The sequence below is a fragment of the Bufo gargarizans genome, chromosome 2, assembly GCF_014858855.1.
Source record: "Bufo gargarizans isolate SCDJY-AF-19 chromosome 2, ASM1485885v1, whole genome shotgun sequence".
NCBI lineage: Eukaryota > Metazoa > Chordata > Amphibia > Anura > Bufonidae > Bufo > Bufo gargarizans.
In genome coordinates, this window is record NC_058081.1 from 222035652 (window position 1) to 222052844 (window position 17193).

At 37.6% G+C, this 17193-nt stretch overlaps 1 protein-coding gene across 4 annotated transcripts in view; it reads left to right on the plus strand.

The window, feature by feature from the left end:
• GATA3 (GATA binding protein 3) overlaps positions 1 to 16222 on the plus strand; it is a 42826-nt gene extending 26604 nt beyond the window's left edge. For 2 of the 4 annotated variants that reach the window (XM_044276741.1, XM_044276742.1), the window contains exons 4-6: positions 3635 to 3780; positions 5941 to 6066; positions 15241 to 16222. In XM_044276741.1, coding sequence (XP_044132676.1) covers positions 3635 to 3780; positions 5941 to 6066; positions 15241 to 15525 — 557 coding nt within the window. In that variant the 3' untranslated portion in view covers positions 15526 to 16222. Of the gene's footprint in view, positions 1 to 3634; positions 3781 to 3836; positions 3917 to 5940; positions 6067 to 15240 lie in introns of all 4 variants that reach the window. The other 2 variants (XM_044276744.1, XM_044276743.1) reach the window with 2 other exon arrangements.
• Positions 16223 to 17193: the final 971 nt, after the last annotated feature.

Genomic DNA, 17193 nt, shown 5'->3' on the forward strand with positions numbered 1-17193 from the left:
CAGCACAAGGTAGGGGCAAGAGGGGGGCAGCCAATGGACCATGGGCTGAAGGGGAGGGGTTAGGTTAAGAAATTTGCATTGAAGGGGGGGGGGGGGGCGCCACTTCAGTTTTCGCTTCAGGCAGCAGAAAGACTAGGTACACCCCTGGGGAGAGGGGAGCAAGCTGCTTCTCCTGAGAACAATAGGATTAGGAGCTAAGAGATTCGACATAGCTGATCCTCCTTTACCCCCGACATCATCTCTTTGGATGATCCAATGCACATAAAATAGTTGGCTGGTCTTGTAGAAGTCTGAGAATTCCAGAGACTTTAGCCTGATCTGGCAGTCTGGTAGTAATCTCCATAGGTAGTGTATCAGTAATCTAAATTGTATCTAACATATCTATCAATACATGTCTTATGTCATGATTGATAGCTTGGGGGTTGAGTGCGCTCTAAAGCTGGCCCTACACATTAGATAGAAGTTAGCTGTTGGTTGAACAGCAATTGAACAAACGATCATCTGGTGAACCATCGTTTTGCAGACACAGCCATAAACATTTTAGTCCATATTGTCTGGTTTTCAAACTGGCCATACATGTTCAGTGAAACCAGGTGATGGATGAAAGATCTGGGAACATTCTTTCAGAGAAAGATCTTTCATCCATGAATGATCTTTCTTTAAATGAAAGATCTTTTGTCAGGCTATCGGGCAAAAATTTCAAACACGGCCTACTTCTTTTCAGATGACAATGGTCTGTCACTGGTCAGCTACAACGGTCATTTACACTTAAAGTTCACCTGACGAAACAATCGCTTTGGTTGAAATCGTCCATTTTGTTCAACTTTAGACTAATGTGTATGGTCACCTAAAATTTAGCCCAGCCCTGGCCATGGATAAAGCAGAACTTAGGGCATTAGGTTTATCTTATAGCATAATTTCTAGATTAGATGAGCAAGCTTGGATTCTATACATGAATGTCTTTACACAGTACTCGTACATTTAGTCATTTCTTGATATCTGCAAGCAACCCTTCATATTGGTGATATGGAACAGATTGTCTTGTGTATTAGTTATAGAAACTCAGGAAATGCTTGTTATCTGCTTATAAAGGCAATATACGGTAAATGTTGAGCTCCTGTCATACAAGCAGTGCACTCTTCTATAGGCATGAGGCATTAATCTTCATGTGACAGGAAGTCATCATTTACAAACACTATGATGGAGGATTGCTAAAGGCTGGTAAACGGAACATAGTTAAAAAAAACTCAACATACATATATGAACATTCCCATGAAGTTGCAGATCTCACCGAAGCCAAATTCACAGTGTTTTTATGGCAAAAGGCATAGATGAACATGATGATTGTGTGGCTTCAAGTGTGCTCAGGCCTCCATAATGTCATGATGTCAGTGCGCTGGTAGCAATACAAAAAATATTAAAAAAGGCTTAAACAGATCATAGAAAAAGCTCAGATCTATCTGATCAATGAGACACAAGGCATCGGTCTTCATTATACACCATACTTCTTGTGAAAGTGGCCACCAGGTTTGTGGAATGTCGACAAACTTGATCCCTGCAACAATGCAGTTTGGACCTTCTCTTTCCTAAGTGCACATTTGCTTCCGTATGGAGCTATATTGGTGTTTGGGTGCATAGTGTAAAATACATGTCTTAAAACATTTTAAAGTCCCTAATAATAAAATTATTGTGACCGGTGGTCAAGATTGGTTTATATTGGGCCATCATAGTGTACCATCATTCAGATTTCTACCAAACATATAGTCTTGATCGTAGATTGCGTTTACCTCTAAGGCAGTTTGTATAGTGAAACAAACATCTAGTGCACTGTTCTCCAACTGCTACAAAACGGCAACTTTTAGGTTGGAGACCACAGATCCAGGTGGATCTGGTAGGTTTGGCAGATTTTTATGGACATGTGTCTTTTTAACTTCGTTTTCATTATGGTGCACTTGGTATTGCTACATACTTATAGTGATACACAGGCCCTTAGCTCCTATTAGGCGGCAGCATAGTTTTCATTAGGCTTCATGCACACGACCCTATGTATTTTGTGGTCCGCAAAAAACATCCGCAAAAAATACGGATGATGTCCGTGTGCATTCTGTATTTTGCGGAACAGAACAGCTGTCCCCTGATAGAACAGTACTCTCCTTGTTCGTAATGTAGCCAATAATAGGACATGTTCTATTTTTTTGCGGAACGGAAATACAGACATACAGAAACGGAATGCACAAAGAGTAACTTCGAGTAACTTTTTTTGCGGACCCATTGAAATGAACGGTTCCGTATACGGTCCGCCAAAAAAAAAAACCTGAATGGACACAGAAATAATATAGGTTCGTGTGCATGAGGCCTTAATAAGCGGCAAGTGACGATTTATTGAGTTGTTTGCATTCAAAAGACGTTCAATTACATGAAGTTATAATTGCAAAACTATTTTCTCACTCATCGTTCGCAATTTCATGTGACTTCTCAAATTTGAACGATTTTGCGAAAATTTAAACGAAAACTAAAAACACAAAAAGTTAAAAATATACATGATATTTAATCCATAATATTAAAAAAGACATAAATCACATTAAGTATATAAAGACACATTGACCACACAATCTAATGGCACCCACTGCGATATAATATATTAAAGTGCAAATCTTATAGGGGCTGTAGTTATGTGCATATATTAATATACCCTAGGTATACAACATACTCTAGGTATACTGTAGGCTGTAAAGCATACAAAATACAAAAATCCCTTGGTATAATAAAACAATAATACATAAACTGATATACAAGTGCAAATAGGAAAATACCTAATAAATGAATGGCTAAAGTATACAGATATATGTACTAATATTCTGTACATAGCAAAGACAATATAAAATTAGAACAGAAAATGAAGCAAAAAATTCAAACAATATTCACACAGTTAATATACCTTTTACTCCTTAGGGTACTCATTTAGAAATGGGTTGTAAGTTTTATTTTTTATTTTTTTTACCCCCTTTCACCTATATTCCCCTTCCCCGTTGTATACACTACTATATTTACTAATGATGACTAGAAATAACACGCATAACATACACCGTACACAGAAGTGTATGACACCACGCTGATATCTGAAAGAGGCCTACCGATTCCACCGATTCTGACTTTATGATACCAAACTGCAGCCTCTGTATAGGTGGGATTTGCATCTACTAGGTTTAGTCATTTGGTATTATGACAATGCTGTTTTCTTTTACAGCAAAAACTTAGTGTAGGGCAAGATCAGCCTCTGTATAAACTCAATGATCCCTGAGGAGTTAACTATTTGAATATGTGCTACCAATTTTCCACCAGTCTCAATTTTATTCATATCCTGTTTTGTCTTATTGCTGTATACATTTATATGTATCATTACGCTAAGAAGTGCTATGGTGTCCAGGACTAAGAGGGCAAGAGAGAATCTTAGTGTCTGGTAGTGTCCTAATATTACGCTATTCATTCATGATGGCGCTCTAGAACATACTGCGGAATGTCCTCCATTGTAAGCAGGTCTTCTAGTTGTTTCTTCCTTAATTATCATTTACAGCTATGTTAGTAAATTGCTCCATGTTGTTCAGAGATCAACCATTTGTAATCTTGTTTTCAGAAGGCAGGGAGTGTGTAAACTGTGGGGCAACGTCAACCCCTCTGTGGAGGCGAGATGGCACCGGGCATTATCTTTGTAATGCATGTGGACTCTATCACAAAATGAATGGCCAGAACCGACCCCTCATTAAACCTAAAAGAAGGCTGGTAAGTGAGAAACCAACATGCAAACACCAACTCTCTTCTTTCTCTAATCTCCTCAGCTCAGAAAGGGAAGCTTTCAGCAGGATATTGGCATCTCCACCAAAAGACTTGTTATAGTGGCCAGAAGAACAGTTTTCAAGTAAGGAAGATTAGACACTCTTGGTCCCACATTACCCATTTTTATTGCCATCTGCTTGGGTTCTAGGCCTCACACATATTTGGCGTCATGCACGCAGAGCTATTTATACAGACCAAAGATCTTATGGCTTTAACTGTCCTCATTAGACAACAATGCCTCCCTGTAATTAAATGACTAATGCCGCAGTGATCCCTCTGCAGATCACTTTAGAATCAGACCTTTCAGCCAAGCGTTCTCTAATAGTATAAGACGACGCGTCACACAGAGACAGGCACAGCTTTATCGTTTCATTTATACCCTGCTAGTTTTGTGTCAAAGTACGCACCCGAAATACGTAGCATGCAGCTGTTTTATATCTGCTCTCCATTTCATTAGTTTATATGAACATGCCAGTAAATGTCTACCAATAAACTGTCCATCTATCTATCTCCTATCTATTGTCTATCTTCTATCTCATATCTATCTATCTATCTATCTATCTATCTATCTATCTCACATCTATTATCTATCTTCTATCTCATATCTATCTATCTATCTATCTATCTATCTATCTCACATCTATTATCTATCTTCTATCTCATATCTATCTATCTATCTATCTATCTATCTATCTATCTATCTCATATCTATTATCTTCTATCTATCTCATATCTATTATCTATCTATCTATCTATCTATCTATCTATCTATCTATTATCTTCTATCTATCTACTTATCCAATATCTATCTATTATCTATCTTATGTATCTATCTACTTATCCAATATCTACTGTATCTATCTATCTATATTCTATCTATCTATTTCTATCTATCTCATATCTTTCTATCTATTATCTATGTATCTATCTATTATCTATCTATCTATCTATCTATCTATCTATCTATCTACGTATCCTCTATCTATTATCTATCTTATCTATCATCACCTTATCATCTATCTACTATTTATTTATCTATTTATCCAATAGCTATCCATCCATCTACCTGACTATCTATCTATCTATCTATCTATCTTTATATCTATCTATCTACTTATCCAATATCTATCTATCTACTTATCCAATATCTATCCATCCATCTACCTGACTATCTTATTATCTATCTCTATATCTATCCATCCATCCATCCTTCTATCTATTATCTATCTTATTATCTATATATCTAATTATCTATCTATCTATACATCCATCTCCTATCTATCTATCTATCTATCTATCTATCTATCTATCTATCTATCTATCATCTCCTATCTATCTATCTATCTATCCATCTCCTATCTATCTATCTATCTATCTATCTATCTATCTATCTATCTATCTATCTATCTTATTATCTATATATCTAATTATCTATCTATCTATCTATCTATCTATCTATCTATCTATCTCTATACATCCATCCTTCTATCTATTATCTATCTATCTATCTATCTATCTATCTATCTATCTATCTATCTATCTATCTATCTATCTCTATACATCCATCCTTCTATCTATTATCTATCTATCTATCTATCTATCTATCTATCTATCTATCTATCTATCTATCTTTTATCTTCAGTTTTAAGTCACTAAAATCAAAGTCTCTCATAAAAGAGGGCTTTCACAAGGCTTTGATTTTTGGCAGCTGTCCCCTGTCTCCACTCCCTCTTTATATGTGAATTGAACTTCCCAGGAAATATCTGCCGGAAATCTGATCTCCTTAGATAACTCCCAAGTAACAATTTCCTCAAAGTAAACCATTAAGTAAGTTACAAAGCAGGAAGGACTAGGAAAACGGCAGACTGTATGAATGGTTATATGTCATCACTTGTAAATACTGATCCAAATGATCCCAAATTTAAAGGAAAATAGTGCAGCAGCAGAGTACATGAGAGACGGCAGAGATATCTTAGAGCGTGCATCTTAATGGTTTTAACCCTTTGTTTCTAACGCTCTGTTCACTTTCTACTGTCCAGTACTGGCAGCTTTGTTTGTGCACCGATGCAGCTATCACCTGACAGTAACCATATTGTCTTCTTTCAGTCCGCAGCTAGGAGAGCGGGTACGTCTTGTGCAAACTGTCAAACCACCACCACTACGCTGTGGAGAAGGAATGCCAATGGTGACCCAGTGTGCAATGCCTGTGGGCTGTACTATAAGCTGCACAATGTAAGTCTATACAGCTAGTTAGCCGAAAGTCCAGTTTCCTCTGAAAAAATGTAAAAATGTGCTTTAACCAGTTAGTCTTATTAAACTAAGGTAATTGAAAGTTAATTATCAGTGCTGTAGCTACAGTACATATAGAGTATATACAGGCGCAGCAGATTCGCTGCTGAAATTTCCGTGACTGTCCTAATTATCTGAATCCATGTGCTTGGCACCAAAACAACCCTGTTCAGATGAATGAAACTGATTATAAGTTTATTGATTTACTAAGGCTACTTTCACACTAGCGTTTTTACTGGATCCGGCAGGGTTCAGCAAAAACAACTCCGTTACTGATAATACAACCGTCTGCATCTGTTATGAAGGGACCCGGTTGTATTATCTGTAACATTGCCAAGACGGATCCGTCATGAACTCCATTGAAAGTCAATGGGGGACGGATCAGTTTTCTATTGTGTCAAATTCCGTCTTGCTCCACATCCCAGGACGGAAAGCAAAATACAACATGCTGCGGTTTTCTCTCCGGTCTGGGAACGCAACTAAACGGAACTGAATGCTTTTTGGAGCATTCCATTCTGTTCAGTTCAGTTTTGTCCCCATTGACAATGAATGGAGACAAAACTGAAGCTTTTTTTCCGGTATTGAGCCCCTATGACAGAACTCAGTACCGGAAAACTAAAACCCTAGTGTGAAAGTAGCCTAAGAAGAGTGAATCAAATGAGAGTTCCGTCATTTCCCACCAGGTTTTAACACTCTCACTACCAGACTGTACTCTTAAAAGTGAGCAGCAAGGATATCAGATCTTCCTTCTCTCCATTCAATCGTTTTTTTAAAGTAGTTTACAGATTATGTTTTTCTCCAGATATTATTGTTAAAGAGCTATGAAATCAGTACTAATGAAAAGAGGAAAATTGAAGGAGTTGATCTCAGATTTCATTTTCATGCCTAATTTATGCATGACACTTGCGCTGATTAATACGTTATAAAGTACCTTAAATACGCTCATGCTTTCATCAGATAACAATCAATGTTTTTAAATTTTGATGTAATTAAATGGATTATAAATTTATGAAATGTACAATTCTCATTAGTTTAATATCTGGGTTGATATGGTTGACATTAATCTTATATAAATATATATATATATATATATATATATATATATATCTCATAAGTATAAATAGTATAATATAGTATAACTAGTGTGTATATATATATATATATATATACACATATATATATAAAATAGTGTGTATATATATATATATATATATATATAAAATAGTGTATATATATATATTAGTGTATATATATATATATATATATATATATATAATAAAATATTTATTAATGTTTTTAGCCTTTTGACTTAAACTATGCTTAAATTTAATTCCCAACCAGTTAGAATTTTTTTTTTTTTACAATTTTACTGATAATGACGCCTTTGTGTAATATATATGGCTTCTTTTATATACTGTAAACTAAATATTATTCAATAGAAAGCAGCAATATACAGCCTCCGACAGGTCTGAATACAAATCATTGTAATATTCTATAGATTAATTACACTCAGACTCTGATTGTTCTTTATTTGGAAATGCTACACAAATATATTTAGACTTGGCTGTCAGACTGCCGAGGTGTCTTCATGTGGTGTGAAACACACCGAGCCCATAGCAAGATTAAGCTTGCTTTATTTTCATTTAATTAAATATTTCCTTTGATATGCGCTGTAGACTGTAATGTAAAATAGGTCATCATTCCACATCTGCAAATGAAACTTGGAGACTTGTCTCATATTTCTAAGGTGTAGATATTTTTTGCAGGCGAATAGTTTCTTGTCTGGGTTATAAAATAGATTCTGCTCCTTGTTAACCCCTTTTTAGCAGAGCAGGACATTTGTGATAGCTTCATGATGCGTACTGGGGTAATGACTAGTTTTTAGGAGTGCTTGAATCCACAACTGTCATTTTTTTGACCGATTAATTAATTCCTCAGCATTTTGTGACAAGAAATCTGAGATATGCTTACATGACAATATGACTGCTTATGTTGCAATCCGTGCAGTTATGTACAGTCCGCCAAGCATATATAGATTTTACCTTTTCAAAGACCCGCATATTGTTAATTTACAAAAAATCTTGCTGAATATTTCATTATTTCCTAATGCCTTCACTTACACATATCAGTTCATGGACAATAAAATCTTTACTATTACAGTATAGTTAAGTAGTATAGTTATATTATTAAGCCTCATGCACACAAACGTATTTTCTTTCTGTGTCTGTTCCGTTTTTTTGTTGTAGAACGTATGCGGAACCATTAATTTCAATGGTTCCCCCCCAAAAAAACGGAAGTTACTCCGTGTGCATTCTGTTTCCATATGTCCGTATTTCTGTTCCGCCCAAAAAAAAATTGTACTATTATTGTCCGCATTATGGACAAGAATAGTACTGTTCTATTGGGGGCCAGCTCACGGACATCATCCGTTTTTTGCAGAGCGCAAAATACATATGGTAGTGTGCATGAGCCCTAAGTGGCACTATTTAGGAATGAGTGAATTTCTTGAAATTTCATTCGGATTTGATTTGAGTGAATTATTTAGGTGATTTGAATTGGGGCCACATACATTTGACTCAAATTGAAAGCACTCCAATTTTCCTGAAAAGTTTTGGATGGCATTATTGGGTCTCCTTGGACTGTAGTAATACCCTAGTTATTTTAAAGTGAAAGTGGCATATATGCTATGGGCAAATAAATGGCTGCTAGTGACAACAAACAGCATTTTCATATTTTTTTAGTACCTGCCTATTTGAAAGCCATAACTTTTTTCAGTTATGTACTTAATTTTTGCGCCTTTATTCAGTGATACATGGAGCTTTATTTTTAAGTGATTAAATTTTTTTTATATAAAAAGGAAAACTGTAAAAAAGGGGAAAATGGTTTTTCCAATTTTTTTTTATTTTTTTTGTTAATAGCACAAGGTGCCACTCATTTTTTGTGTATTATGTCCATTATGGGATGAATGGGTTATGGTCCCTTAAAGTGTCACTAGAAGCTGCAGTGCAGCGTGTTGGGTCTTTTTAAAATTATTTAGTCTTTATTTATTTTTTATTTTACACTTTGTGCCTCCCATAAGGTCATACAAGATCTTTGAGGGACATTTAACATTACATTTTTTCATTTATCGCTGATTTCTCCTATAACTGGGGCTGATGTACTAGCCTCAGTTACCGGGGGAATACAACCCCCAGTGAGGTTGTAGAGACCCGTACAGCCTCACTGCAGAGCTGTATCTGCTAATCTCCAGACTTTTAAATGTGCCGACTGCCTGGACATATTCGGGTGGCCGGAAAGGGGTTAAAAATAAACTGCACTGTAGATTATTTTTTTTATGGTCTGAATAATTTTCATATTTTTTTTTTCATTTTGTTTATGGCAAATTCCTGCCTGTGTGCACACACACACCACCTGGAATCACGTGATTCTCCTTCATCTGCATAGCTGACTCCATTTTGAGAACTTCACCCAAATCAAATCACCAAAAACTTGCATTTGACCCTATATTTGTGCCACTACTACACACCACTAGAAATGCAAGCAGTAGAGTAGATTATAGTAGTATGCCATTTGGTTCGGAGAGAATTTCTACTTCAGTGTTGATGCAGTATGGTTTTTAGGCTCTGTTCACACTATGGGGAGAACATAGTGTTTTTATTGAAATAAATAGGAGAGCATAAACAGAGGCCAAGAACAATGGTCAGCATGCAGGCCATCACAATCTAGGACATTTTCCTTAAATGTCAGTGAAATACAATTGACAGATCAAAGACTAAGGACTCTCAAAACAAGAAAACACAACAATAAATAGCTTGCACTAAAAAACAACTAACAAACAAACATAGCAGCGCTAGGGAGAAAGCCAAGGAGCTATATCGACAGAGCACAGCACACATGTGTGTGGTGAGTGAGCGACAGCAAGAGTGCAGAGGTATCAGAGGAGGGTAATTCTCTCAGGAATTAGACCGTCCTGAGAGAATTATAAGGTTATGGCCTCATGCACAGGGCCGTATGTATTTTGTGGTCTGCAAAAAACGGATCGCAAAAAATACGGATTACGTCTCTGTGCATTCTGTATTTTGCGGAACGGAACAGCTGGCCCCTAATAGAACAGTACTATCCTTGTCCGTAATGCAGACAATAACAGGACATGTTCTATTTTTTTGCGGAATGGAAATACGGATATACAGAAACAGAATGCACGCGGAGTAACTTGCGTTTTTTTGCGGACCCATTAAAATGAATGGTTCCGTATACGATCCGCAAAAAAAAAAAAGGAACCGACAAGGAAAGAAAATACATTCGTGTGCAAGAGGCCTATCAGAGGGCAGCTAGCGAGAACAGACCTTTATGAAAGAAGCCCTGTCTTCCAGCCTGCCAGTTCTTCATTTCTACAAATTTGCTGCGCCCTGGTCACCCACATACTGATTGTGGGAAGATGTTGGCTTCTCTATTTATTTGTAGTCATCTTCGCTTTAGCCTTCCTTAGTGTTATGTTTTGTCAAATTTATCTTAACTTTGAACATTTTTAAAACCTAACACTTTCATCTTCAAATCTATTTTTTATGGGACACCCTACTGGACTGAGTCTTTTTTGTGGCTTTTTAAATAAGTCACAGTGCTTAATCTGGAATAAAACGAAGGCCTAGTTCACACGAACATATGGCTTTTATAGTTTTTTGCGGTCCGTTTTTCACGGATCCGTTGTTACGTTTTTGAGTTCCGTTGTGTTTCCATTCCATTTTTCAGTATGGCATATACAGTATACAATAATTACATAGAAAAAATTGGGCTGGGCATAACATTTTCAATAAATGGTTCCGCAAAAACATAACGGATACGGAAGACATACGGATGCATTTCCGTATGTGTTCCGTTTTTTTGCGGACCCATTGACTTGAATGGAGCCACGGAACGTGATTTGCGGGCAATAATAGGACATGTTCTATCTTTAAACGGAACGGAAATACGGAAACGGAATGCTTACGAAACACATTCCGTTTTTAATGCGGAACCATTGAAATGAATGGTTCCATATACGGAACACAAAAAAACTGCCCGTACACTCGCAAAAAAACCTATAGTGTGAACTAGGCCTAATTAATATACTTAACCACACCTACCTTTTCACTAACTTTTCAAAACTGGAGTAAGTGGTGTCAACGCACAAATAAGCCCAAAAAGTCACAAAATTTTGCCTTAGGCCTGGTCACCCACATACTGATTGTGGGAAGATGTTGGCTTCTCTATTTATTTGTAGTCATCTTCGCTTTAGCCTTCCTTAGTGTTATGTTTTGTCAAATTTATCTTAACTTTGAACATTTTTAAAACCTAACACTTTCATCTTCAAATCTATTTTTTATGGGACACCCTACTGGACTGTCTTTTTTGTGGCTTTTTAAATAAGTCACAGTGCTTAATCTGGAATAAAACGAAGGCCTAGTTCACACGAACATATGGCTTTTATAGTTTTTTGCGGTCCGTTTTTCACGGATCCGTTGTTACGTTTTTGAGTTCCGTTGTGTTTCCATTCCATTTTTCAGTATGGCATATACAGTATACAATAATTACATAGAAAAAATTGGGCTGGGCATAACATTTTCAATAAATGGTTCCGCAAAAACATAACGGATACGGAAGACATACGGATGCATTTCCGTATGTGTTCCGTTTTTTTGCGGACCCATTGACTTGAATGGAGCCACGGAACATGATTTGCGGGCAATAATAGGACATGTTCTATCTTTAAACGGAACGGAAATACGGAAACGGAATGCTTACGGAACACATTCCGTTTTTAATGCGGAACCATTGAAATGAATGGTTCCATATACGGAACACAAAAAAACTGCCCGTACACTCGCAAAAAAACCTATAGTGTGAACTAGGCCTAATTAATATATCTAACCACACCTACCTTTTCACTAACTTTTCAAAACTGGAGTAAGTGGTGTCAACGCACAAATAAGCCCAAAAAGTCACAAAATTTTGCCTTAGGCCCCTTGCACAGGACCGTCAGCAAAAAAGCAGATCCGCAAAAAATACGGAACGGACACGGAATGAAAATATGTTTGTGTGCAAGAGGTCTTATGCTGTGACTTTTCAAAACCAGTATTCTGGAGCGCAGAGCTTCACAATCCAACCCCCCCATGGTTTTTTTTTTTTTTTTTTTTTTTTGTGCAATTTCAAAACGTATACTGGACAAAACCCAAGGGCTTCTATGAGGAGGCAAATGTCTGGCAGGTTATGTCTGGATACCTATTTGACTATATTATAAAATGTTGGCTGCAGAACTTTCAAAACAGGAAACCACAAAAAAACACATACAGTAAAGTATACTTATTTTTTATAATGGAAGTCAATAACAGAAAGATCCATAGTTATAATTATTTCTTTGCATATGTTTGCACAGTATACATTTTGGATGCAAAAACAGCCCAGACTAGTAAGAAGCTGCTTCACACTAAAACCTGAAACCATCCTCGCAGTAGAACCATTTTTTTTAACCTGGCAGATTATATATATCTCAGACGAAGAGACTGTTCTACATGCAAATTATCTGTTAGAAATGGGACTTTAACTTAGTATTAACCTTGTCTGATGTTTTTATACTTTATTACATTTTATGTACTTTCAAACACAGGGAACAATGCCACTATCATGGACATATAGACATAATTGTGCTATATTAATGCAATATACAAGGGTTTCGTCTAATATGGGTGTCATTATTTTATACATTCAACCTTTTTAATCCAGCATCCGATAATCCAACACCTTTCAGATCCCACTGATTTTTACTGAACATAGATAGAGCTTATCCCCGCTAAATCACCATCCATTACTCAATGTAACCTGCTCTGACAGATGCTGCTTACAAGAGCTGTAAAAAACAGACCACCTCTGACAAAGTGCGTAGCTAATTAGGAAGATAATGGGGTCTTGCTGTCATGTAGAACCCTGTGAAGACCATGAACAATTCCCAGCTTCCTAAGCCACACGCCACTCTTTTATTGGATGACCTCATGGTACGGTTGCTCTTTATGGAGTAAAAAACATTGGCAAGAATTTGCTAATTGTTAGGTGAATGGCACCAGACTAATGCAATCAATCTATGGTGTGTAGGGCAGCACGTAGAAGCTGACACTTTCAAGTCAAGCCGAATCTGGTTAGGACAGAGAGCTGTCAGTATGACAGCTTTAGGCCAGAAGTATGTCCGCTTTTTGTGTTAATTCTGTAAAATGCTGTATGTGCAGTTCAGGAGTCACTGATCATATATAGAGAGGAAGAACTGCACATGACACTTATTACACACAGTATATTCTATAAACATATAATATATAATCTTATTAATATCTTATTTAATATATCACATACTGGACACTACACAAGCTAAATAAAAATACTTCTACTACTACTACTACTACTAGTAACTACTTCTACTAATCATCATCATAATTCTTATTATATGATATGATATATAATAATTTATAGAACTGAAAAAAACTTATGTAATACGACAAAGGAGACATCCTCGCTCAGGCTGTAACATAACCTTTTGGCCCAGGTTCTGAAAAAAATAATGGGACTTAAAGGTCCATAGCAGACGTCATTTGTAACTGACTTTGGAGACAGTGGGACAGATTTACTAATCCAATTTTTTTTTGTCAACTTAAGATCCGTGCACATTAGCTAATGCTGAGCAGTAAAATGAGGGCCAATATACAAGTTGATGGCTAAAGTGCCTTTCACATATCCTGATGCAAAATGAGGGGGGGTTAACAATCGTTATTATGATCATTTGTCCCACAATCACTTTGCTTATTGTTCCCAGAGCGATGTGCTGTTAACAGATTTTTTATGTTCATTTGATCATTCAAAAATTAGCATTTTGCCTGTTTGTAGGGTGGCTGGCTGCACTTTTACGTGGGTCAATTATCAGGAACGAACACCTTTCTTTGGCTGTGTAAGAAGGACACTTAAGAGCCCTTTACACTGGCTCAGAATCCACCATCCATAATCACTAATGAGCGTTTATAGGAACGCTTCTTAGGGTACTTTCACACTTGCGTTAAACTTTTATGGTATTGAGTTCCGTCATAGGGGCTCAATACCGGAAAAAAATGATCAGTTGTATCCTAATGCATTCTGAATGGAGAGCAATCCGTTCAGTATGCATCAGGGTGTCTTCAGTTTAGTCACTGTACAGTTTTTGGAGGGAGAAAATACTGCAGCATGCTGCAGTATTTTCTCCGTTCAAAATTCGGGAACACTTGCCAGAATGCCGGATCCGGCATTATTTTCCATTGAAATGCATTAATGCCAGATCCGGTCCCAAGTGTTCTGTAAAAACGGATCCGGTTTTGCAGTCTGCGCATACCCTTAGCAGTTATCTGCAGGTGTAAAAGTTCTAACAATTACCCGCTGAATGACAAAACGCTTGTGTGTATAGTGATTGAATAGTTTGTGTGGTCACCTAAATCTTGTTTGCTGGCATTAGTTCGTGCTGTGTAAACAGCCTCTGCTACCGGCAAACAACGAGTCTGTATGGGGACGAGCGATGACATTAGCGATCACTCCTCCCCATACTGTGGAGGAGATTGCTGCATGTACATGCAGTGGTCTCCTTCACTGACAGGCAGGAGCTTGCCTGGAAGTAAAGCTTCCTTCTCGACAATCACTTGCTGAATTGACCAGTGTAAAGGGGCCTTTAGAAAATGCTGAGATTTAGGCCGAATGCACACGGCCGTTGTTCACGGCCGTGAGCGGACCGTGGAACCGTGGCCTGGATTCCTCCTGAGAGCAGGAGTGCATGGCGTCATTGGTTGCTATGACGCCGTGCGCTCCCTGCTGCCGCCGCACTACAGTAATACACTGCTATGATCTATACCAGTGTATTACTGTACTGCGGCGGCAGCAGGGAGCGCACGGCGTCATAGCAACCAATGAGGCCGTGCGCTCCTGCTCTCAGCAGGAATCCAGGCCGCGGTTCCACGGACCGCTCACGGCCGTGTGCATTCGGCCTTATAAAGTAGTTGATAACAATCTTGTATGCCTGCACTTTACAAAAGAAACTAAAGAAAGAGAGACAAAAACAAATAATAATTTTTTGTTTAGATTAACAGACCTTTGACTATGAAGAAGGAAGGAATCCAGACCAGAAACCGAAAAATGTCTAGCAAGTCGAAGAAATGTAAAAAGATCCATGATGGTCTCGAGGACTACACGAAGGCCAGTTCATTTAGCCCTGCAGCCCTCTCCAGACATATGTCTTCGCTTACCCACATTTCACCTTTTAGCCACCCCAGCCACATGCTTACCACACCAACACCAATGCACCCATCGTCCAGCCTCGCGTTTGGACCTCATCATCCCTCCAGTATGGTCACTGCCATGGGTTAGACTTTAAACCATGCCTCTTGCATCCCCCTTAAGACTTCATCTCTATTTTGCATTTTTTTGCAAACTGATGACCCCCCCCCCTATGGAAAGGAAGTTAATTTAAATGCTCACGCAATGTATTGTTAGCAAATTTCAAAGGAACTCACTATGGCATCTGCGCATTCTTGACCACTGAATCTGGATCCCATTTGTGAATAAGCCATTTAAACGTCAACTCCCTGTTGACAAGGGTTTCTAGTGCTGTGAACAAAGTAATGAACCTTGCAAAGAAATATAAAAAGCAAAATAAAAAAAAATCAATAAAACAAACTTCTATGTTGTAAATTTTGGAGACTTTTATCGCCACATAGCACCTGTATGAAAAGCATGAAGGACCAGAAGACTATATGGAGATGGCGGCTTTGAAAACTAAGACTTATATACTGCAATGCTTTCTGTCTAAGAACATGAACAAACTGCCAGCGCTGTTTTCCTCTGACTGGCTGGAGTTGTTTGGTGCATTAAACTTGTAGACAGTTCATACATTCAGGATTTGGGCCTCTTTTTAGGATGTTCTATTGGTCCCAGGCAATCAGTGTTAATATACCGATATTGCCAATGTGGATGTACAGCTAGCTCATTCCTCAGGCCTCAATGCATTGTGAACAAGTTCCTGTAATTGTTGTTTGTATGTATAATTCAAAGACACCAGAATAATAAAAAAGATGTAGATTTATTTCATCCTATTATACAGACTGATTGGTTGTATACATTTATTTACTGCTAGTGTAAAGAACTGCTTTTATTGTTTTCATATAATTTTTCTTCCTTTAAAAATAAAATAGATTACATTCAGTTGAACGAGGTTGTTTGCTATTTGTTCTTAAATGGGTACATATAAAATGTATATATAGATATATATAAATCTATCAACCTTTTTATCTGAAAAAGGTCTATCTACAGTTATGAATAAGAATTTAACTGATGGAGTGGGGAGAATAAGTATCTTTTTAGAGCTGAAGGATATGTTATTGCATTGCTGACTACTGTCATTATAGAGCATCTGTCAGCAGGTTTGTAGCTATGACACTAGCTGACCTGTTACATGTGCACTTGTCAGCAGAAGACATCTGTGTTGGTCCCATGTTCATATGTGTCCGTATTGCTGAGAAACATGATCTTTTACGATATGCAAAAGAGCCTCTAGGAGCAACGGGGGCGTTGACATTACACCTACAGGCTCTGCTCTCTCTGCAACTGCTGCATCCTCTCCACTTTGATTGAAAGGGCCAGGTGGGATCACATATACATTGCCTGGTCCTGTGAAATAAAGTGCAGAGGGTTTGGTAATTGCAGAGACAGCAGAGCCTCTAGGTGTAACGGCAACACCCCAGTAGCTCCTAGAGGCTCATTTGCATATATTAAAACATCATATATGGGCACATATGAACATGGAACCAACACAGATGTCTTCAGCTGCCAAGTGCACATGTAACAGGTCAGCCAGTGTCATAGGTACAAACCTGCTGACAGATGAAGCTTACTCAACTATTTCATATTGAAATAAAATGAGCTGCTATTGTTCGTTATTGCATATGTTATTGCTTGATAATGTAGTTAATGCATTTAAATTCTGCTCATCAGAGAGAAAAGACAGATGAACTGACACGTGATTTGGGCCAAGCATGT